Here is a 26,581-nt window from a genome sequence, read left to right on the forward strand (position 1 = left end):
GTAAATATTGTTTATTTAGATGTTTTGTTCTTTTTTTTTTTATAACAAATATTTTAATACCGACAACCCTATAACAAAAAAAAGAGTTAGGGGTGACAAGTTCAAAGTTTAAATTATGCCCATAGAATATCTGATAGTTACAAAAGAAGGCGCGCCGCTCTCATAAATAGCCACCAAATATTATAATGCGTATCTTTGGACAAATCTTAATTTATTAAGATGTCGACTGTGATACAACCAATTTATGAAGTAGGACTCCGGCGTCTATTATACTGATAATGTCCGATAAAATGCCTATTTTAGGGTTCCCCGGTAAATTAAATTGTAAGTTTGAAATGTATAACATTACTTTGATAATAAAGTTATCGGTGGGCTATGATGAAGTTTTACTGACGTTGTATAGCATTTTTAATATATATAGAGTTGTATGAGTACGCAAAGCCGAAGCTAAGGCTTAAATAATCATCATAAAGGGCATGTAAGTATCATTTAGATAGATAATAAAATCACCTACCGTCTCGCCGATCGGGCTCGAGTAAAGAATTTCTGTCTCTTTCTGATTCTTTGGAAAGAGATATATTTGGAGTGGACGTAAGAAAAAGGGTAATAGGTACTTATATAGGTGCAAAAACCTACTATTTATTTTTTACTACTTATGGCTGATCATAACTATATGAACGACGTTACAGGCAGAAGGTAGTGTATAAATAATTTATGCTACAATGTTAATAGTTACATATATTACTGAATAATGAATAAATAACTGTGTGTAATTCATTAACAAACTACGCAGATCTTGTGCAGCGTGGAACTAACAACTGATTGTAAATAAGTAGAGAATTTACTTAAAATACAAATGTTCATAATTACAACCGGATTGAACCTGTAGCCATCGAAAATAAACCGCTAAACTACCGAGGTCATTAAGACGATACTAACTATCAAGCTTTCCTTTAAATCTTCTAATAATACGCATATCTCGTAAAGCATTACTTTTGTATTTTATACCCGCATTTTATTATAAAGATAAGCATGCAAATCGTACATATATTTTAGTTCCATAATAAAGTTCTTATGATCACAATAAAAATGTACCCAACAATTTAATCCTATCATATTTATTGGCAAGCACTATAATTTAGTTGTAACACTTACAACTATAGAATCAAACATCGATAAATATTCTATTTATAATAATAATCGGTATGATCGATTTATTTATTGTCGTATCTATGGAATAAAATCGATAGACCCCGCAATGCATTGCGAATTATAAAAGTTATGTAGAATTTACGAGTATAATAGTCGAACGGCATTTCGAACAATACGTTTAAATTTAGAATTCGTCTGCTTCGATTTTCAAATAAGAAGATTTTGGAATACGTTTATTTTTTTTTTAATAAATCTGCAGTGACAACGAAAGTTTTATGCAATGGAAAATAGCTATCGCAAAAGTTAGCCCAAAATAACTTTATATATCTTTGACAATAGAACCTTAATAAAGTCCAAGTTTATAATTTTAATTAATTATGCTCTAATTAGACCTTAACCATTACCCGACTATTGGGCGGTCATTAGTTAAAAGACGTGCAAAGTATTGGTGAATAAAGAATATTATTAAAAACATTTGATCAAAAACAACCAACCAAATTAAAAAGACCCCAAATTAGTGTTAAAGCAACCGTGAAAAATTGTATATAATTTCCGCGCCGCCCACTGTGGGGTCGCTCCGTCACATTAATCCATCTGACAGCAGCTGTCAACGATATTTTTTTTGTTGGGTGACTGTCAGCGTGTAATAATAATTGGACAGCAACTTGACAGCCCTTACTGATCTGATTGATTGTTGGCTTTTGATCTGGTAAGTGATCCTGTTAAGTGTTTGACTGTCCGGTAACCTATATCTATAATCTATATATATACGAGAAGAAAACAATTTAATGCTATTTTACTTACATTAATAACATTTATAAATAATCTCAGGAGAATTCACACAGCGCCACCTAGAGCCAAATTAAACTACCTAAAGCTTGTGTAATGGGTACTAGACAAGTGATACAAATACATATACATGGTAAACTACATTACATGCAGGGAAAGAAATCTATATATATGAGAAAAGAAACAAAATGTGCATTTTTAATTATATTACATTCAAGGAAAGAAGTATATCTAATGATTTAAAAAAAGAAGTTTATGGCCATAGTGTCTAAAATGAAACTATGCTACTACTGCAATTATTTCTAAATAGGACTTAGGGACTAAGAAACGAATTGTCTAGAATGGATCATGACTACTAATATTTAGTACACAACTATTCTACTAATATATATATAAATCAATTTTATTCCTATACAAACTGTGTTGTAGATATATAGTAAAAGAATTTATAAAGGCGTAAATATTTCAAAGATAGTTGTAGAGACAGTGCAATCAAAACTATAAAAGTAATTCCATATGACATATAGAATTACTTTTATAGTTTTGATCATAGAATACAAAAAACTACTAAATTTTAATTAATACAAGAGTTTCTCAACACCATGTTCCTAGTTGTACATTTGCGGTTGAATGGGTAGAATTTGTAAAAAAAAATATTTTTTTAATATGTGATAAAGAAATAGTGCTAGCGCTAGGAATGTATGCTGATAGATACCAGTGGAGTAAAGTAAAATGAGAACGAAGTCAGCATTTTATGTCTGCAACTAATTGGTTGTACAGATTTATTTTCATAGTTTCATCCCCTAAGCTTCCCCTACCAAAATAATCATTAATTATTGTGACTTCGCCGCAATGGGTTAATTTTGTGGCGAAAATACATTCAGACATGCTAAAGAATATACAGATTCATACATATTTATTTTGTTTTAAGTGACAGAGGCCAATCAAAAATGTTAACAATTTCAAAATCTGTCAGAGTCTGTGTTAATTACTTGTACAGAGTAGAGATAGTTTCTAAGGAATTTATAACATGGCTTAATTGTAGTTAATATAGAAATACTGTAATAATCAGTTGGGAGAAGTGAGTTCCTAATTAATTCTAGCAATAAAAATTTGGAAATATCTTAATAAAATTAATAGAACTTCCTTATGTCTCCATACTATCTTCCATATGTAGAGTTAGTACCAATAATACTGTTGCATCCCGTATCCTATCTAAGTATATCTCACTCATAATCATAAACTGCTTTAACTCAATAATTACAGGTTTTGGAAAACCGACTTTAACTTTTTTGAATCAAAGTCGATTTTCATTAATACTCGCCTTAGAGTTAATACATTTTATTATTAAACGAGCGTTATGACTGTTTCCCATTTCTTTAATGAGATACCGCCACTGGTAACTTCAATTTAATAACTTTCACATTTACACCATATCAAGAAGTAATGTCTTAATTAAATCTGTAGAAATGAGAGATAAATCGCTCGAATATTTAATGTTGTGTAAGGCGGATTTACACGAACAAACTGTTTTGTGTAAACATGACTTAAAATACCATAAATTATAGTACACAGAGAATTATTGATGGCCTTGTTGTTCTTTTTAATCGATAAATATGGAAAATTCTATCTTATCAGGTTGAACCTCGTGGAACTCCTTGAAGCAATCGTGATAATTTCCTGTCCTCATCTTCTTCCCCTTTCACTGGTACTGCGCTAGCGTATGCCGTTAAAACATACGTAAACACCATCTACAATGATCCTATCTATTACGGATAATTCTTTGCCGTCTATATTATGGGGCTAACTGACCTAATGTTATGTTCATCTTAACATCCTCCACTGGTGTCCCACCAGCATAAACCGTTAGCGCGGGTGCACCATTCTCATTATCATCCAATAAAAAAACAATCCCATTCCCCTCCAAACAGAAAGTGGTAAAACTGCTAACACTGACGAGTCATTCAAAACGAGTGGCGTGTCGTCATCAGTTGTCAAGGCAACTGGTTTGTGTTAAAAAAACAGCGATAAATTAATTTGCACCTTCGCAACGGTAGATCAGAGTGGGACGGAACACGTCTGCTAACCGTAGACGGTGATTAGATGATTATAATGTAGCGGTAATGACCCGGTCATCGGGGTCTCATTTGGTGAATTCTTCCCAAGAAATTGCTATTCGATGTGGTGTATTTAACATGTCACGCTCTTTGCCTTTGAAACGCAGAGAAACGTCCTCCCGCGTACAAATACAATCAAATTGTGGAATGTACCTGCCGAGGTTTTCTCGAGAGACTACAGCATGGGGTTTTCAAGAAGGGTTAAGGTGTCACGCTCTTTGCTTCACCGTTTCAGAGGAGCTTCTCCCGCGTACACTTAAATTGTGGAATGAACCAGCCGAGGTTTTCTCGAGAGACTACAGCATGGGGTTTTCAAGAAGGGTTAAGGTGTCACGCTCTTTGCTTCACCGTTTCAGAGGAGCTTCTCCCGCGTACACTTAAATTGTGGAATGAACCAGCCGAGGTTTTCTCGAGAGACTACAGCATGGGGTTTTCAAGAAGGGTTAAGGTGTCACGCTCTTTGCTTCACCGTTTCAGAGGAGCTTCTCCCGTGTACACTTAAATTGTGGAATGAACTTCACTTAAAATGAAAAATGAATGAAAATGAACGGAATGAACAAAGTTTTTTCGGGAGACTACAGCATGGGGTTTCTCAAGAAGGGTATATTAAGGTTCTTTATGGATCGACAAAGACGTATAACTCTTCTGGTGTTACACTTAAATTGTGGAATGTACCTGCCGAGGTTTGCTCGAGAGATTACAGCATAGGGTTTTTAAGACTTTAAACCTTAATATAACCCATGTTAATGTTTTTTGAGGGTCGGCAACGCCCACATGACTCTCCGCTTTTTGGCGTTCATAAGCTATGGTAGATGCTTACCATCTGATGGGCCGTATGCTTGATTGCCTCCGTCGTTGTAATAAAAGTAATAAAAATCCTAGGTTGGGTAGTCAGATTACCTTTATTGATAGAAATGCTTTAAAATATATATATATATATATATATATATATATATATATATACATAAATGAAAACAAATCTTTATTCCGTACAAGAAATCCAACCTGCTACCACTGGAAGTAACTTGTTGTGCTAAATCACTAGAACACAGAGGTAATAAATTGTAAAGTTCTATTATGTCTTCCAGATTCGAACTCCAAGTGAGTTGGGGTGTAGGTAACCACTAATCGACAGGGTTCTCAGCAAGACTGTAAATAGAAGACACTGAATAAAACATCATACTTATTGATGATTACAGTACTCAATTTTATTTTCAGTGGCAATGTGTGAATAACACATAAATATGCAGTAAACAGAATTGTAACCAAGTGTATATTCATGTACTAGGAGAAAATGATAATGTATTCATAACATAAAACGATCGTAAACATTACACCAATATTCACTTAAAAAATTAGATAAACTATGAATACAGTTATTCATATGAAACACTCTTATTTATTGAGACGCCATCGCCTACTAGTCCTTATTTTATAATTAATTTAAATTACTAACTTAATTTACTATGATTGCAAACACCGTTAACAAAATTATCTAGTAAAACTCCCTGTAATAGTGGGTAGGTACCCAAAGGCAAATAAATTATGTACTTATATATGTATTTACGATTTATTTTTTGTTATCTATTACGTAATAGTATCAGTTGCTAAATTTGGGTCTAGATGGCACTGTAGCCAGGCTCAACCTGCGACCATCGAAAATAAAGCGGTGTGCTAAACCGCTAGACCACCGAGGTCGTCAGATATCCATAAGTAGGTATAAATCATATATACCTCTTTACAACTAAACGGCTGAATAGATCTTAATGAAATTTATCATAAAAATAGGCTGTATCCCGAGGTCGGACTATCTTTTATCTCTAAATGAATCTGGGATGAAGTAGGAGTAAAAGTTAGTGCTGGCGAATCACTAATAACAGTTACTACTCCAGAAATATCATCGTCATTAGAAAAAATTGAAAGACATTGAAAAATACATCATAAGAAATGGTCCTGAAATATAAAACTGTATCCCGTTAAAAAAAGGCGCGAAACAATAAACCACTCGTCGAAACTGTAAAAAGTATACGACCAGAAACGTCCCAAGGATAGAACTTTAACACCCAACCACCAGAAGGTATCAATTTTTATTGGAGAATTAATATAAGGTGCCTACTAAAATAATATACGGTCAGTCACCTTTGAACAGATGGAGGAGACGTCGCTGAAATTGTATTGTTTACATTCAGTCGAGACCGTTATCAAATATACGATTAATAAAGTGACCTAAATTCTTTGTTTCCTTGCGTAGGTACAATCTATTTTTCAATTCGATATTTAATATTTTGAAAAAAGAATTTTGCATTCTCTTTGTAATATGTGACTATACTTATCCGCTTAATTAGAATGTTCTACTTTTAAAATAATAATTAAAAAAAAAAAGAATGAATGAAGAAATATTTATGTTCATTTTTCCACATTCTTCGATCTCTTCTTGTCTTTTTCCAATGATGAATCAGGCAAAGATCATTAGATCGTACAGCCTAATATTTATGTTCCTTCAACCAATACTCGGTTTACTTGACAACTCTAATTCAATTTAAAATACTAGAATAATAAACTATGTATAATGGGTGTAAAGCGTAAAATGTATGGATTCGAATTTCAAAACGTTTAATTTTTTTTACTAAATTGTTTAACTCGTTTACTAATTGTGTTGTTTACGGAAAAATATTATAAAAAATTTAAGACTCCATATTTTATAAAATTGAATGAATTATGAAATATCCACAATCTACGGTATAAAGCGATGACGTAAATTATCACGCCTTTTTGTAAAAACTCACTGTATTATTTAAATTATTTATTTAATAATAGTGTTGAGGAGCAGAATATATCGATGTCGATTATAATCCTTAGAAAAGTGTGTAAGCCGTAACATATAATGTAGGAGCCATAAGTACACAACAATGTGTGTAATATTTACCTCGTTTCAACTAGGTTTTAATATAACATTACTTGAGTAAAAAAATGGAAAGATATGCCTAACCTTACTAACTATTATGTTAATATTATAAAGCGATGATAAGCTAAAAAGAATAATGAATCAATAATATTCATTATTCTTTTTTATTACGTTTCTACTTTAACCTACTTTTAACACATTTGCATTAACAAGATAAAGTCGGCATTTTTCTAATCTTTTCTAACTTAACAAAGTGAACGACAGTCATTGATCAGGAATTCTAAATTACATTATCTATATAACTGCATATAATAGAATATAATAGAGTTATATAGTACTCAACAATTATGAGGCCAATTTGTAAAAGATGACGGTGTATGAATCATCACTAGAGTTCTATCGATATTAGTGGGTACGTCACTAGGCGGGCGCGATACGTGCGTGAGCGCACGTCGCTGCGGCAGCGTCACGCAAATCTCCGCGAAAAATTGCCGAACAAGGCCGAACGTCGACCTCGGAACTAGAAACCTATTAGACGAAGTTCACGTGACTCCGTGACGGGCTACCAACTGATTAGAAACGTGGACACAGACGCTACCCACATAACTAAGTTCATTAAAGTTCATACAATGCGTCATTAATAGTTTTTCAGTGGTATTTTTTATGGGTGATTGATAATGTAATGGTGCATCCGCCTGAGGTAGGCGGGTCACCAGTAAAGAATAACATGAGTGCGGTCAGTTAGCCCATCGTGGTAAATTCACCAAGTACAACTAGAATTTATTACGATAAAAAACATAGAAACCACCATCTGGGGAACCGCTTGGAGGGCAATCTACTTATACAATACTTCATGTCCAGGTGGGAAGGGAATTATTGGTAATGTGTCATTTTATGTAACATGTTTGACAATCATAGGCGAAGCAGAAATATTGGTGATAAAGTACAAGTACCACCGAAGGTCAGATGGAACCGAAGTATATTTGAAGCCGAATATAGTAAGAAATGTATATTTATGGCTAAATAAATCTAAAATGATAAAGTATAAATAAGCGTAGCTGGTGAACAGTACCGAGGACGGGTCATGCAAATCTCTCGTTACCTTATTTTGCGTATTTTTATTTTTATTCTGTTACAGCACTTAAAAAGTGACAGACTATTGCACATGTCATTTTAACATCTAACCTTCTGTAGTGAAATGTACAATAGTTTATTTGATTTTAGTTATTGTATTGCTATTTAATTTTAGTTATTATGTGGCCGCGGTTTCACTCGCTTTAAAGGCAATAAAAAATATTGCCTATTTGTTATTCTGATGCATAAGCTGTATTACTGTAAAGTTTCATCAAAATCCGTTCAGTAGTTTTTGCGTGAAAGAGTAACAAACATCCATACTTACAAACTTTCGCGTTTATAATATTATAAGATTTGTAACTGACATGTAATTCAATCAGAACAATCGGCTGATTTATGATCGATATGTTAAATACCATTGTAGACTTTTGCGTGAACATTCCGTATATTTTCGGATCGTAATAAAATCGACAATAACAATTGATTTATAATCATTGATCGATTAAAACTATATAGCTTTTTGTCGAACAGATTCGTGTCAGGATATGACGTCAATGATCTTAAAATGTGTCATGTGATTCTTTAAGTGTTTCAGGTTCAATAAAATGAATATATTTTCACGACTGTTATCCGAAATGGTGTATTTAGGGATTTTTTCAAATGTCGATGGTTAACCTATTACTACTGTTACTGGCCTTGGTACTTTGACCTTGTCCACCATTCTTTTTACAATTTTTGCATTTTTGATATTTGTTTTTTATATGTTACTTTTGACTTCGTTGTGAGCCCCTTGAGGGCAATATATACATTTATCACTATTATTCTGATTTTTAATAAAATAGTCGTTGTCTCTGTCATTGTCAATAGCTCTAGTCACAAGTACCAGAGACAAGATACTATCCTACTACTAAGGTAATACGCTGATACAGTAGGCTGGCTTGTGCTGTCTGCATTTTTCGAGCTATACAGCATTACAACATTAAACATTTCACTGGGAAGCTGGATGAGTGGCAGGATTGCAATTTCCCGCCATCTAGTGAATTAACTTGGTTTATAAGCCGTGTTTGTATTGTAACAGACTCAATCGTGTTATTTTGTGTATATGTTTGCAAATTAAAGGACTAGGCTGTGACCCTCTTGGTAACAAATTCAGTAATAAGTAATATAAGTCGTTGAGTTATATTAATTCATTAATTGATTTATATATATCTATATCATTCAATCGTGTCACATCACTACACAATAATGTCTATATTAGGAATCAGAAATACAAATTTATATTATGTATTTTGATGTTTTAATTCATGATCTCTTGGGTTACATAAGTATGAAGAATAATGTATAAGTCCAAGGATATCACAGTCTGGTGGATTTCACTGGACTGTGATATTCTTGGTAACGCTTTCAATAATATGGCATCTAAATTGATATCTATAAATCACATATATATATATATATAAGTGAATTGTGTCCCATCACTAGAAAGTTATGTCTATATTGTGCCTGTTATTTGCTATATTTTCTTAATGAATCTATACATATAAATAAAATTGGAGTGCTTGTTTGTAATAACCGTTTTTTACTATGTGCATATGAATATAAATACGGTACATACACCAAAATAACATCTTTTACAATTTTTGTCTGTCTGTCTGTTTGTTTTGGCTAATCTCTGAAATAGTTGGACCTATTTTGACGGGATTTTTTAAATTACATTGAAAATTAAATTAAATTCCACGCGGATAAAGTCGCCGGAACAGCTAGTCTTAAATAGAAATAGACACAAAATTGAACTTTTAATTCGCGATCTTTAAAGCTATATATAGTATATAAGTCAAATTGTAATCTACTAGGCTTTGACATTCTTGGAATGTGTTACATTCAATAATAAGGCGTGATTTGTTTTAATTCATAGATATCTAATCATTCAATCGTGTCCCATCACTAGACAGTTATATCTACATTATGTTTGTTATTTACGTTATATAAACGATGTCGCGATCGGAGCGTATCAACACAAATCAAATGTTTCTTCCTGGAAAGTTGTTTGATGTGGTATCTCAACTAGTGGCTCGAGTTATGAAATATGAACGACAATTCTGTGCGTTAAAAATTCCATTATATTGAAATCAGTCAGTATCTGTCAATCAGTCGAAATAAACGCAAAAAAATATTGTAAAAACTGAATACCGTAATGTATGTTTTAAAATACTGTCAAAGTAATATCTTCTTATGTTTTGCCTGGCCTTAGTCCCACTTATTTGGGGTCGACCAGTCTCATCAATCTTTATCAGTACGTAATCCATGTGAGACGGGGTCTGCCATGTTTTCTGGGTTGGGTACTCATGTCAAGTGGTCTGATGGTCGCTGCATGACATGACTGTACCACCTTGAGTCTGTCTAAACCTTATGTATTTTATGTACCTTAATTTGGGAGAAGCACTAAATGACGCAGTGCGAATTGTTCAGGATTTTTTCTATTAACTTTTTTCTATTTATTTTTGTTACCAAACATGTCAATCCTATTATATCTGATCTAATTATAAGAAATGTAAAAAAAAATGCTCACTGAGAGGGATCTGTTCATTAAATTCAAATTAAAATTCAAAATTCATCCATCCATCATGATAAATTCATAATGAACTTACCACAATGCGCTAACCGACCTGACCTCATGTTCATCTTATCATCTTCCACTGGTGCCCCGCCAGAGTAAACCGTTAGCACAAGCGGATGCACCGTTCCATTATCATCCATAAAAAACCAGCGCAATCTTAGAAGGGTTGTTATTATTATTAACCTTGTTACATAACCGTATCCAAGATGTCAACTGGACAGTCATTTTAATACTCTAACCGAGAAATAAACCGGGTCTAATTTTGACAGCAACTTTCACCATAATATTATTATTTATACTTGATACCATACCGGCTTCTATCTTATAATTTCATTACCGAGATTTCTGGGTGCATTATTTTTATGGACGGTAAAGATTAACGGCGTAGAATATTCATTTGAAATGTTGAGGACACAGTGGCAACATCTTATCAACTTTTACTTGCATGAACATAATCTTATACATAAAATTCTCGTGTCACAGTTTTCGTTCCCATACTTCTCCGAAACGGCTTGACCGATTCTCATGAAATTTTGTGAGCGTATTGAGTAGGTCTAAGAATCGGCCAACGTCTATTTTTCATCCCCCTAAATGTTAGGGGTAGTCCAACCCTAAATTTTTTTTTTTTATTTTAAGGCAAAATAACGTTTGCCATGATAGCTAGTCTTATATATAAAATTCTCGTGTCACAATTAGTTACCATACTCCTCCGAAACGGCACTTCTGATTTTTATGAACCGCGTAGAGGTCAACCTGACATGGCACATTGCTAGCTGCTATATAGCTGCATAGCTAATGGGGTTACATGTCTACATTACAAACGTTTGTCGTTTGTATTCATGATTGATTGTTTGTACGGTTTGGATGTACTCATATATTATCTATACATATTACATATTATATAGCCTTAACTGAACATTAACAGCAATAAATTATCACTTAACACCTAGATAAGCACAGTAATAAACCACTAATCCAAGATGGCGCCCGGTGCTCAACTATAATAACAGTCAGTCACGCAACGACCACACATGAATACTGACGCGTCTACGAAGTGTAATTACTGGCATTTATTTAATTAACTATGTGATATTCAAAGTTATATACCCTTTTTTTACTTGTAGAAAATGCTCATGGGCCTAAAAAACCCTCATGGAGACCCCCCGTCCCGGGGGAGGCAAGCGGGCACTGTAAGACACCTACTCACTAAACACTCCAAGGTATCCCGACAAAGCGCTTATTGCTGGAGTCGTAGGATCGCAATGTCAGTCCACCGCTAAAGTTATATAATATTTTTATTACACAGTTATCAATATACTAGTAGCCTACCTCGGTTTCGCCCGGATGCTTATAAATTTACAAGTTATGTATATAAATAAATAACCCAGGACAATTTACCATACACTCCGTCATCTAGGCGCAAGTTAAGGATTGCTTGTGTTCTGAGTACTAAACAACTGATATAAGTACATTTTTTAAATACCTAAATAATGTAGGAAAGAACCAGGCCAATACAAACAATCATACTTATGTAGCCAAAAGTTTGTACCAATCAAACTAATCGTTCATATCGAAACTATCAAATCTTACTTCATTACATAGTATAAAACAAAGTCGCTGTCGCTGTCTGTCCGTCCCTATGTATGCTTAAATCTTTAAAACTACGCAACGTAAATGTCGGAAGCGGTTTTTTTAGTAGATAGAGTGATTCAAGAGAGATTTTCCACCTTATACATCGGAATAACACATAGACTATAATTTAAAAAGATATTGTGTAACTTGGGCGAAAAAAATAAATGTCAAGTAAGTATGATGCAGATGAAGTTGCGGATAAGCTACTAAACAATAACGATATTGTGTTAGAATTTCCTAATCAAATTCCTGATCTCCTTTATCAATCGATTTAATTAATCTAATCAGGAATAGGTGCTAGATAATTAACGAAAGTAAATAGAACAGTACAATTCATTCAGCACCTCCATTCAATGCAAGGATATCGGATTCCTCATCGAACCGCATGCAAGTTTAGACTTTAATGACTAGAGAATGAAGTCTAAAGTCACATTGCATAGTATAATAGTGCTGGGCGCGTCCCCTACTATTAAATCGAACGTTTATTTTCACTTAGCATCGATAAATGTCCGTTATTTTCATGGCAATGTCCGTCAGCTTGAGTGGCTGTATAGAGGTGATTTTGAATCAATTTACTGATTCTCACCTCAGGGTAGAGTAGACGTGAGTGTAGGTAGTCGATAAAATAATATAAATAAACATATAACCTTTCTAATATTATAAACGCGAAAATTTGTAAGTATGGATGTATAGATGGATGGATGGATGTTTGTTTCTTTTTCACGCAAAAACTACTCAACGAATTTTGTTGAAACTTCACAATATATAGTTATATAGCTTATACATTAATATAACAGTAGGGTACATATTTGATGCGGGTGAAACCGCGGGTGGTGAAACAGCCAGTTATACATAAATATATGAATTGTCTTAATTAGTCTTGTTATAAAAAAGTCATATTTTAAAAATTTGTTTATAAAAACATTATGTTTTTAAAAAGAAATATATATTTTACTTGACCTCATCCATATCGTATAAATTAGATTGAAATCTAATTAGAAATTAATGATATAATTTTAATGTGAAAAAAATATGGAGTGTTTCATAGAACCGGAATTCTATGAAACACTCCATGTTTTTACATTAAAAAGTAACAAACCTCCACACTTAACACAAACACACACACACATAACTAATATTCTACAGTAAATTAATAATATTTATATTTATCGATATTCAACAAATGATAATAGTAATACATCACTAGATGCTAATCTGTCCTATTACAACCCTCGGCCACTCACCGGCCGTTGGTCGGCAAATTGCACAAGCGGCTTCATTCACAGCTTTTTACAAGAATTAACGCTCGATATCGATACTCTGTGTTTATCAACTACGGTATGCCCTTCTACGAAATTCCTAGGATAGTCTAGTGGTATATAAATTACAAGTAACGTATTACGAACATTTATAAAAAACACCTGTATCTTGTTAAACTGTAAACTTCACTTGTGTACCTGTCTTTAACAGGTACACAAGTGAAGTTTACAGTTATAGTCAAGTATAATAGTTTTAAAATATTAATTGAATAAATAAATAAATAAACCATACTAATATTAAATAGACAACATTTATTTTAGTTTTCGCGATTCGAGATTTTTTATTAATATAATTAAACAGATATAAAAAAAAAAATAAAGAATGAATTAAATAATAACTTTAAGTTTATGGTAATTCAAGATAATATATTAAACGCAATGATCAAACCTTTATATTGTAAATTAAATCTAACATATGATTTTATTAAACAGATCTTAACACAAATTAACAAAGCAGCATGAGGTTTTTCAAGAAGGGTATATGTTTCTTAAGGGTCGGCAACGCGCACATGTCATCTCTGTTGTTTCAGGCGTCCAATGGCTATGGTAACCGTTTACCGTCAGATGGACCGTACGCTTGTTTGCCACCATCCGAGTATAAAAAAAACATCCGTTTAACTAAAAGTTATCGTATATATTAACTTAACCTAAAAAGGGGTGAAATAAGGGATGAAAGTTTGTACAAGGCCGGTAACAGCTACCTAATGTATAAATCTGTATATTTCAATCATTAAATAAATAACTCTTCTTTTATGAGAAATTTAAAATAGTTATCCGAAATGATCGGATCTCATGGTGACACTAAACCGGCGCCTGCGCACCTAAGGCCTCAGGCGCCGATGCTTATGATCCTGGCGATACGCCCCCACTCGACGCACTTGTGCGTTTGCGATTTCCGATCAGTCAAGTATTACGATAGTAAAACTTACTGAATATCAAGCAGGGTTGCCAACATGAAAAAACTTAACTTCTTATGATCAACCAAAAACCATTCAAATAAAATCAAAAATCATTTATTAATATAGGGCATTTAACCGCTTATGTTCATAAGTAGCAAAAATGTTTGCATTAATATTTTTTCCTTACCATCCTGTTCAGTCTACAGTTTCAATTGAGAACTGGCAAGAAACACAACTGAAATTCTTTCCAGTTTCTTCACTTAGTTTACTCATAGGTGTCTATGTCGAAACGTTAAATGAAAGTTTCAGTAACTTTTATCTCAAAAAATAAAATAAAAGTTACCCTACCCAAATACCCTTTTACCGAATACACGCTGACGAAGCAACAATTAATAGTACTATATATTTTGACCAATTTCGTAGGTCAAAATGTCGTAAAATCTCATGCGATTATAACAATGTGCTCGTACTAAAGACCAAAAATCTGTTATTTGTATCCTTGTCCAGTTGGCGTCCCTGATATCAAGTATTCTTTCGATTAGTGTACTGATTGCTATGTGGATTGCATTATTTATGACTTTAGTAATAGCGAGTTCTTTATCCATGTTATGAAGCTGCTTGGCTAAAATAGGTGGGTACCTCATCCACGTTTATCAGATTACACTGTTTGTTACCGGTATTTTTATTACCGAAGAAATGTCAATTTGTTAGGGAAAAAGTGGAAGTGTGTGAGGTTAGTCATTATTACTCGTTATATATGTTATCAGTCGTTACTATTTGATGCTCTGAGGATATCAATATTCTCCAGCAGGTATCAGGGTCAAGAGTAAATATTACCACTATATCACGATGTTTCACCACTCGTTTTTGATATGTATTAGAAAAGGCGCGCGCGCTCGTCGGGCCGTAAGGTGTGATCTTTGCAACAGTCAACGTCATGGTAGGGAAAAAGAGGGTATGCAAAAATGCCTACCTACATTTTTGAACACAATTAAAGACATTTTTTTTAATATGACAATGCTAAAGCATTCTTATAAGGACCCTTATAAATGGGGGTAGTAAATCACTAGGCTGCATCTCTCAACTGCATGAATAAACATTTAACTAGACCTCTTTACTATAAACAGTTAGTTAATACAGCGACATGACAGCAGTTTAGTTTATCTACTAATTAGTTGGGACTTGTCCACGCCTCGCAATCTGCTAGCCGCTAAATACCACGCCGTGAATATATCGCACGTCATAAATAACGAACGAGATGATTATTGAGAACATAATTGCTTCTAGCATATACAGGATGTTTTAAAAAATAGGTGTTTTAATATGAACTTCCTGCCGAGGTTTTCTCACGAGACTACAGCATGGGGTTTTTCGAGAAGGATATATTAAGGTTTCTTAAGGGTCGGCAACGCGCACTTGACAGCTAGTGATCGCTAGTGTTTCAGGCGTCTATAGGCTACTGTAACCATTTACCATCAGATGGGTCGTATGCTTGTTTACCACTATCGTAGGATATTTTTTTTGTTGTAAATTATAATAGAATGGTACACTCACTTCAGTTACCAGTATATGCTGGAGGATCATCAGTGGAGTAAGATAGGATGAGGATGAAGTCAGTTCAGTTCAGTCAGAACTAAGTCATCGTGTCATACCCGGTAGCTGAGAGTGGCAGATAGATTGGATCTTATGAATGATAATGAAATGGTACACCCGACTACGCTAACGGTTTACGCCAATAAATGATGATGAGATACGTATGAGGTCAGCTCAATTAGCCCATCGTGGTAAAGTCACCATGAATTTATCATGGTATATGGTATTGCTAGCAATGAGGTTATTAGTCAATGTTACTAAGAATCCCCTTCTTTTTGTTAGGCTTGTATAGGGTTGTCAAAAGCTCAAAGAAGGAGAGTGGTCAGGGCAGAGGCGCCCGGCGCGTATTCCGCCTTCTTGGGGTTTTCATGGGGCGGGAAGCGGAAGAATGTTGTCTCCAGATCTCCCCCGCCACGAACTGAGAGGTTTTTAGCCATAAGAATATTTGGTTCATCAGGTTTTTAGCCGATAAGAGACCGGCAGTACCCATTCGTCCCCTATAGCGAATGGGTTTTTCATGACAGATTTTCCTGATGTAAAAAAAAGTTATCGTGACAAATACACCTAGAATTGGTTTTATTTCGTTATGGAGTAATAACCAGCTTTCCTTCTAATGTGACCAGTATACATGAAATAAGATAGGTATATAAATATAATTTATAACAAAATATACCTTGTGTGAGAAAATAAGAACAGCCTGTATATTGATAGTAGTTATAATAAAATCTCAGAATCTAATAGCGTGCAGATGACTGAGTGAGATAAGATATCATCTATTATGCTTAATGAGCCATTTTGTTAATTTTATCGATTCTGTATTAATAAATATCAGTTTGCTAATATTTATTGTAAGTTAACTTCCCGCCCTGACTTTGCACGGGTGTATTAATAAAGAAAATAACAATAACCCTGGACAATTCACACAGCATATAGTCCCAAGTTAAGAAAAAAATTCGACTTATCTTTCCCTGATATTCCCATTCCCACTCCGATCGATACCCCGTCCAATTCAAACGGAGATCGAAATTACGATAGTCTAAGCCAAGGTTCGAACCCCTAGAGGTACACTCAGACTAAACTCGTATCCGTCAGGCGGGAGTTGGCCTTCAGCCGCTCTATAAATCCTTTCGTGGGGTTTGGAGTGCCACCTGTACTCGCCCCTTATCGTCCGGTGAAGCTGTAAAGGCCAGCTGCGGCCAACAGCATTAGAGTTTTACGAAAAAGGCTTCTTCAATCGACACACAGTTACGTATATCACCTGCAAAAGATAACTAGCTATAAATGATTACAGATTCGTCAGTATAATTAAAATGTTCGGTTTGTTCGAATTATATATATACATATATTATAAATAACTTCTCAGGACTTATTACGCTAACTTAACCTTTACATTACCCGTTTAATAGTAGTTAACATATTCAATTACAGTTGTACAAGTTATATATAACTATAAACTAACGTTATGATAGCTAAGAGTAGGTAAATGCATTTAAAACTGTTTACTTCAAATACAAGTTAAATTTATCACATTAAACAGCGTTTTAGCACGTTTAACTAACTTTATTATTATGTTTATAGATTTCGTTTAGCATTTGCAATGTATTATTTCTATGAAGTGAATATTAACATTATTGAGGTAGTTGTTTTTAGTAAATGCCTCTCGCAAAATAATGTAATATGCCTATCTATAAACTATATATATATATATATAAACGTATACTAGCTTTCCCGGCAAATATTGTTTTACCATGTAAATTAATAACACTATACAAAATTGGGGTTGGTGATAGACAACAAAGAAATAAAGAAATTATTGAAAAAAAGAAAATAATTTTTGGGCCACTCTTAACACTTAAGGGTATAAAAATTTGTTATAAACCTGTTGTCAGACCTACTGAATATACATATAAAATTTCATCAAAATCGCTCAAGCCGTTTCAGAGAAGTATAAACACGAAACCTGTGACACGAGAATTTTATATATTAGATACATATATACTACCAATAACGTTTTTTTTAAACTATCATGTTGACAAACAAGCATACGGTACATCTGATGGTAAATGGTTACCGTAGCCTATGGACCCCTGAAACACCAGGTGGTCACAAGCGCGTTGCCTACCCTTAAGAAACCTTAATATGTCCTCCTTGAAAAACCCCACTAGCAATTTTGTATGTACATATATAAATGTTACATATATTTTTATGTAATTTAAATGGCAAACAAAGTAACGCCCGATCTGATGGTAAGTGATAATCGTCGGCTATATATATACTATATACATGAACAGCGCTACGGACATCACGTTATCATGTGACATCCGTGATACCACTCATGCGTTGCCACTCCAGAGTACTAATATGACATACCTATTATCCAGTAATTCCACTGACTTTGACGGCCTCGGTGGTATAGCGGTTTAGCACACCGCCTTACTTCCAATGGTCGCGGGTTCGATTCCTCGCACGGCTCAAACACTCGATCCCTCCGATCGATCCCCCGTCTAATTTAAACGGGGATTGCTTTTACGACGGCCTGAGCCGAGGTTCGAAACCCTAGTGGTGCCCTCAGACTAAAGTCGTATCCGTCAGGCAGGAGTTGGCCTTCAGCCGCTCCATAAGTCCTTCCGCGGGTTTGGAGTGCCATCTGCATTCGCCCCCTAACGTCCGGTGAAGCTGTAAAGGCCAGCTGCGGCCAACAGCATTAGAGTAGTCCGAAAAAAAAATGGCTCAAACATTTGTATTCTTGTGTATTATTGTTTGTGTCAGTCTGGGTGTTTTCTATATATAAAGTGTATGTATTTACGAAAAAAAATTGATATATTTATCAGTTATCTAGTACCCATAACTCAAGCTTTAAGTAGCTTAACTTGGGACTAGATGACGTGAATTGTCCTGAAATTATTACTAGATTATTACTATTATTACTGTATTGTACTAACTGAAACGTAGTTTACAAAGTAAGTTGCTTTGGGCGGAAGTAGATGAGACTGAGGTACCCACGCAGATAACTTAGTACAAAATGTATCTTAGTACAAGGTAAACATATATAAGATATACTGTTTTAATACTGTACTAACAAGCAGAAGTATTATAACCACTCAAGCAGCAAAGGGCTAAGAAAGTTATTGAAGCGTAAGATGCTCATGATTGTAAAGAATTTCTTAGAAAATTGTTCACAAAGGGTACTAATAAGATGAGTTTTGAAACTGTTTACGGGATCTTTTAATGATAGAGTATAGGATAGGGTGTACACGCGGACGCGGAAATTAAAAAAGCGGACGCTCGACAAACAGCGGAGTTTCTTAGTTTTCTATAGCGAATGATTTTTATATCCGTTCCTCTATATACATTAGCATTACGGTAAGTATAATGTCCCCTGAAAGTACAGTAAATATAAAGGGCTGACGATCGACAAAAGCGGATTTTTACAGCCTTGTATAGCGGATGATTTTTATTTTCGTTACCCTATAAACATTAGAATTACGGTAAGTGTAATTTCCCCTAAAAATACCATTTTTTTTCGAACTATTCTAATGCTGTTGGCCGCAGTTGGCCTTTACAACTTCGCCGAACGATAGGGAGCAAAGCAAAACTCCAACCAAAGGAAGGACTTATGGAGCGGCTGGAAGCCAACTCTTGCCTGACGAATATGACTTTAATCTGAGGCCATCGCTAGGGGTTCTAACCTCGACTGTGGCTCAGGTCGTCATTTCGATCCCCGTTTGAACTAGACGTCGAATCGCTCGGAGAGGGAAAGAACAGTAAAAAGCGTTAATTGCATGCCTATTTTTATAAGAAAAACACTACCTTTCCCATAATTGTACTAAGTAGGGGTTTAATTGATTAATAAATTAAAGAAAATTATGTAATTTTCTGTGTAAAACCATTTTACTTCTTTCCGCTATCGCTTCCGCGTGAACACTTGTGCGCACCTTCATTTTGTCTTCGCGTTTCTCTTATTTTGCGCTGTTCAAATTCAAATGTTCCTAACATTGCCTTGTTATGCAAATGACAGCACATTGCCTAGTCCTTTATAGCTTACTATAAGTGGACCTCATTTGTGTGAAGCTTAAACACTTTTAAGGGAATAGCTGTTATTTCTTGCGTTAAAATTATTTTGACATTAACTTATGGTTGAATGACTATATATGGTTGGTAATAGACCATTTTGAAGGTAAAACGCTGACATCAATCAATGGGGTCGAGCAATGTTGACTTAATTTTATAGTGCCCGTATTTCCATTATAAATATTTATTACAAATAATACACAATATAAAAAATAAAAAACTTACAAAATTGGCAATAAGAGCTGCATCAGCTGTTGCTGATGTAAGAACAACCTCTATAAGTTGTTGGTTTTCAGGCAGCATCCATTACTCATTAAAAGAAACTATACTAATGTGCACGTTTATCTCTACTAATGTAACTATAGTCTTACAACTACATATATGCTTAGATATATTAAAATACTAGCTTTTACCCGCGGCTTCGCTCGCGGTATTTTATCCCGTTAGGGGAGGGATTTATCAAAACCCTTTCTTAGGGGATGCCTACGTCATAGTAGCTTTATGCATGCAAAGTCTCAGTCCGATCGATTTAAAATTGACAGTGTCATATAAACTTTCATCCCTTATTTTATCCCTTTGGGTGTAGAATTAATCAAAATGCTTTCTTAGCAGATGCTACGTCATAACATCTACCCGCATGCCAAATTTCAGCCCGATCCGTCCAGTGGTTTGGGCTGTGCGTTGATAGATCACTACGTCAGTCACCTTTGAGTTATATATTATTAAAATATAATATGTATGATATTTTTTATATTGAATTAATAATAGTTCAGAAAGTATCTGATATTTTTTGTATTATTATTATATCTAAAAATTAAATGCCATTTGAGTATTAATCATTTATTTTATTTTCATCATCAAATCATCACATGCGAACGGGTGGAATTTATGTTTATACCCCATTGTCTACTCCACTTGGTGTTACTGCAAAAAAATCTGATAATTTATTACTTGTCACTCTTATATTAGTCACTAATTGGAGTAGATAAGCTTACCATCACAATACTGAGCAGGTGGAATATATAGTTTTATTTTCGAACTGACAGTACCTTTTCAACTTGTAATTTAGTTTAAAGGATATATATATAGCCACCGAAATTGTGTGAAGTCCTTTTCAGGGTCGAACATCACTACCGCATCCAACAGCTGGATAGTCAGTTTATTTTATTAACCGATTCTATTTATACCACCATCGTTATATAAAAAAACTCAGTTACAAAAAAAACTTTAAAATAGAAAAATGAATTCAGTGAACATTTATAATATTATTATTATTTTTCTTTTTATTTTATGTTAGTTATAAATTTTTTTTGTTTCAAATGTCAAATAGACGTAGATACTCTGTGAATACGCAGAGACATGATTGCTGTCAGTATTTAATTGCGATTAATCTGTTGGTTGCAGCGATACTTCAGCGTGCAACGTTCAAGGTTGGCCTCCTGACGATCCAGGGGGTCTACACCTGCCTCTACCTCTGTATGGATGCTTGCGGGTTTCAATACGCACATGTGAGTATGCTTTTATATTCTCACTCTTTTCTATTTATTGTAAATAAGATAAAAAAGAAAGTTAATATTATACATATGATAATTAGGACGCCGATGGTCTAGCGGTTTATAACATCGCTTTATTTCTGATGGTTGCGGATTCGATTCCTCGCACGGGATATACTTATTTGTACACGGTACACGGTATATGATTATTTGTATTGGTCTGGGTGTTTTCTATCTGTCCATAATACAAGCTCTGCTTTGCTTGGGACTAGATGGCGCTATGTGAATTGTCCAGAGATGTTATTATATATATTGACCATACATCATGTTACCGAGGTAGACTGTAAAAAATCGTCTACATGAGTACCTCAGTCTTTAGCCACCAAGCAGCTTGCTTTATAATATTTGTATGATATATACGGGGATGACAGGACTGAAGAAGGAATGACTGTCATGAAATTTAAATACATGATATGCTGCTCATTCATATAGTTGACAATTCCCACTTACCATCAGCTGGGTTGTCAGTTTGTTTGTCATTCAAATTACATAGAAAAAATTTAAACTTAACAAGTAGACGTAACAAAGTGAAATAAGAAGGAAAAGATTAATTAAAATACAGAAATTATACCAAAAACAACGGCTGTATGGTCTTAAACTCTTTGCCTTTCCTATATGGATAAATAAAAACAAAAAAATAAAACAAAAAAAGTTAAATTATAGTGACTACCTTTGACTAGCAGTTATTGTATTAGACATTATGAGTAAAATTCCCCCAGACTAAAGTCATATCTGGCAGGCATTGTCTTCAGCTGCTCTATACTGAAGAGTTGCCTAGATATGACTTTAGTCTGAGGGAATTCAACTCAAAATATATAATAAGTTATTCGCAGATTTCGAGTGGCAGAAACTTTAAATAAACAATATTATATTAAAATATAATCTATTAAATTTATATTTAAAAAGCGTCCACACACAATACAATATATCGTAATTCATTAAGAAACAAAACAGATTTGATTGCAACTAACGTTTCGAAGCTTTCACCTGACTAGAATATCACTCGATCATTGATTGATCGATTTCATTGATCTATATAATAAGAGAATCATGTTATTATGAGTTCACGAAGCGAGGGATTCCGCTTCATGCCGGCTAACTTATTAATAATAGGCAGCTGTTTGAATTCCGGTAAAAGTATGTGATACTATCTAACCCGCGTAACTTCGTCTACATCACACTTACTTGACATTTATCGTTACATTTCGGCCAAATTACATAGTATCTTTTTATATTATAACCTAAGTGTTATTCCGCTGTATAAGCTATATTACTGTAAAGTTGCATCAAAATCCATTGTCGCGTTTATAACATTATTAAGCTTATCTTATCTGTGGTAAAAGTAACCTATGTTTTAATAAAAAAAAAAAACTATCTGTGTTACACTGTTTTAAATTTGATGCAGACGTTATTTACACGTAGGAATGAAGATCATATCCTAAGGACGGTGTTACATATGAATGTGGATGGTTATAAGGGTAGAGGAAGACCGAAAAAGAGATGAATGGACTGTGTGAAAGATGGTATAGTGAGAAAGGGAGTAAATAACGGGATGACTGCGAACAGAGATGAATGGAAGAGAAAAACATATTACGCCGACCACAAATAGCAGGAAGAAGCAGATGATGAGCAGATGATGTTATTTACACGTATAAATAAGAAATCACAACCCCGTAATCATAATGGTGGTTGTAACACTGCCTAAATATCGGGAATTCAATAATAACAAATCGTAAAAACATAGAGAGTACCAGTGATTTTCTTAATTTAGTTTTGTACAAACAAATTTAGGAACATACTCTTAAACTTATAGGTTTACTACCTGTAAGTTTAAGAATTTGTTCCTAAATATTTAATTCCTAAATTTGTATGTATAGTTTTAAATCAAGTTTTTCTGCTTATACATTACTAACTACGGGTGTACATGTATTGTACATAGAAACGTCATACGTCATACTCGTGAACGGGTGCTGCTGGTGGAGACTGGTCTGTTCAGGTTGCGAACACTGATTAGATTTTTTTATTTTTTTTATATAGCATATGCTGGTGGTCACTCTATTCTCCCAAATTTGAATTTAAATGAAATAGTATTGTAAATATGTACAACATTAAAAAAAAATACGAGCTGAGTTTCTTCTCATCTCGAAATCATTCCGAACAGACGGTAGATTTGACATATCATAAGAGACTGTAATAGACCTACATGAATAAAGATATTTTGAATTTTTTTGAATTTAAACGTTCCTCTTGAATCACTCTATCTATTGCTAAAACTGCATTAAAATCCTTTGCGTAATTTAAAAGATCTAAGAGAACAGACAGCTGGAGCGACTACATTTTCAGATAAAAAAAACAAATCCTTCTTCTCTTAGGTTAGATAGATTTTATTTAAAAAATGTAAATAACAATGCTAATAAATTAGACATTTATTTTTTTCAGTGTTTTTCTGACATTAAGGAAGACTTATTAATGGACTAAAAAATACTTACAAAAAGATACTTGTTAATAGTTCATATATACCTATTAACAGTTATTTAATATGAACTATGTTTTTTTAATGAATCAGTCTCAGATAATTGTATTCGTGCATATTCGGTGTTGGTTGGTAGTAGAAAATACGAGTATTATTCCTTTATTGCGTTCTGTTAGTAAACAGAGACCCCTTCACGTCTCTGTAGTGATTGAATCGTTTAGCAAATCATTTGTCTTCGCATCGTCAGTCCGACCCTTGGTTGGAGTTAAGCAGTTAAATCTAAACAAATGACTTTGTTTTCGTTCTACGACTGTTAGTTTTGGCGGGAAAATGCCTCTGTTATACTTAATATTTGATTCGTTTGTTTTTTTTTAATCACAGTTACAAAATATATTAAGTTTTTAAGTTAAGCAGTTAATCGTAAACAAATTACTTTGTTTTCGTTCTATGGCTATTATTTTTGGCGGGAAAATGCCGCTGTTATACCAACTGTTTGATAGGTTTTTGTTTTTTTAATCACAGTTACAATATATATTATTTTTTTAAGTTAAGCAATTAATATAAGCATCTAAACAAATGATTTTGTTTTCATTCCACTGCTGCTAGTTTTGGAGGGATTATATCTGCTATTGAACGGATTGCGATCATTATGTTATACATTTGTTTAGTAGCATGCAATTGGTACAAAATATAAGATAAGCATGAAGTTATGTCAGTTAACTTATCGTTGCGAATTCACCAAAATTTAATCAGGATGGTTCCATGGGAGACCGCGTGGAGGTCGACCTAATATATTTGATAGCAATGTAGCCACTGGTCCCCGTTAACAATCCCTTCACCGTACGACATATCTTTACTGACCAGTCGGTGAATAGTTTCAATATGTAATTAAAAAATTGTAATGAGGTATATATTGTCAAAACTACTTAGATATTTATTATATAAAAAGAATCAAATTTCATACTGTTAATTTAAAATAAAATTCTATTTTTAAAATTTCATGACTATAATAACATCAAATAAAACACCTAATAAATTTAAAAAAGAATATACTTCTCAGATTATCACATAACTGTTCTACAAAATGCATCTTCTAAATTCCATCAACCCTACTCCATCGGAATACTTAAGATTTGAAAAATGGAACGCAATTCGGAAATCGAACACGACATCCGCTAATTGCGAAGGCGGGAAACACTTATAAACGACCAATTTACGTAGACCTATATACCAGAACATTTAGTTCACCACTCTAAAATTTGTTTGTTTGGGCGTAAACGCCAGGATCAGGGTGATCCCATTAGGGAGGTGCTACACTAACAACGGGACGATAAGGATGTAGTGACACCATTAATCAGGAAGTTCTCGATTCATTAACGCGCGCAGGGAGAATCGATTTGTCATCTGTGGATGTGTGGCCTTAGATAGGGGGCGAATTGTTTAGATGTAATTGTTTTATTTTTATCCTGTGGAGAGTGCTCTCTGTAGCTCTACTATCGTGGCAAAGTGATGCCTTTTAACGGAATATAAATGTAAAATATAAGTGTAACGGATGGGTGTCTAAATGATGAAAACACGTGGAATATGGCAATAAATCACGTTATCATGATGCCCTTGTTAATACATGCGTTGTCATTCCTGAAGACTGAGTTATTATATATTTTATCCTGTAATTTCACTGTCTAAACTGACGAAATACAGCTTACAAAGCAAGCTGCTAGAGGCTGATATAAATATAACCGTTTCAAAATAATGCACTATCTTTGATGGTAGTGTAAAAAATCACATCAAATCTATTTTGTCTCGTAAACTGGCTACCAAAGTGGACAATAGTTTTATCAAAATGAAACGTTTTTAGATAAACAGTGGAGAAGGATTAATAAGGAGGTACCACAGATAATAATAGAGTCGAATCGTCCAGGCCAGGGTCACCAGTCGCAAGAAAAGACGTATCGAAATATTTATAGATAGAAATTCATTCTAATATTATACAAAAGTATTTCTATTGTTAAGGCTCAACGGACCTTAATGAAATTTGACGTGAAGATAGATTGTAAAACGAGGAGAGCCTTAGGACAGTAGTAGTCAAATTAAAGCAAACTGTATGGATGTTTCAAAATCAGCAGAAAAATATTTCTTAGTTCAGCTTTATTTTTTATCGGACATGTTCAGAAAAAGAGCAACAACCCTAACAAACCATCGACAAAAAAGGAACTAAATTTTAAATATAATTCGGACTAAAGGGTTTCGCCGCGCCACAGGCGCCGCCAATGTGTGCCCACCACAAAAAATTATCAACAAAAAAAAGTGTAAAACGACCCACAAAATAGACATAATTTATATTATTTGAATTAAAGACCGCATTGTGTTTTCGTTTTCGTGTTTAT

At 34.0% G+C, this 26,581-nt stretch overlaps 1 protein-coding gene across 5 annotated transcripts in view; it reads left to right on the forward strand.

Annotated features, from left to right (window-relative positions):
- LOC131846441 (uncharacterized) overlaps nt 1-26,581 on the forward strand; it is a 201,318-nt gene that overhangs the window by 160,837 nt on the left and 13,900 nt on the right. For all 5 annotated transcript variants that reach the window (XM_059195737.1, XM_059195742.1, XM_059195738.1 and 2 more), the window contains one exon: nt 21,573-21,676. In XM_059195737.1, coding sequence (XP_059051720.1) covers nt 21,573-21,676 — 104 coding nt within the window. The remainder of the gene's footprint in view (nt 1-21,572; nt 21,677-26,581) is intronic.

This window comes from Achroia grisella, unplaced genomic scaffold (genome assembly GCF_030625045.1).
Source record: "Achroia grisella isolate CSIRO2021 unplaced genomic scaffold, CSIRO_AGI_Agris_v1 utg511, whole genome shotgun sequence".
NCBI classification, from domain to species: Eukaryota; Metazoa; Arthropoda; class Insecta; order Lepidoptera; family Pyralidae; genus Achroia; species Achroia grisella.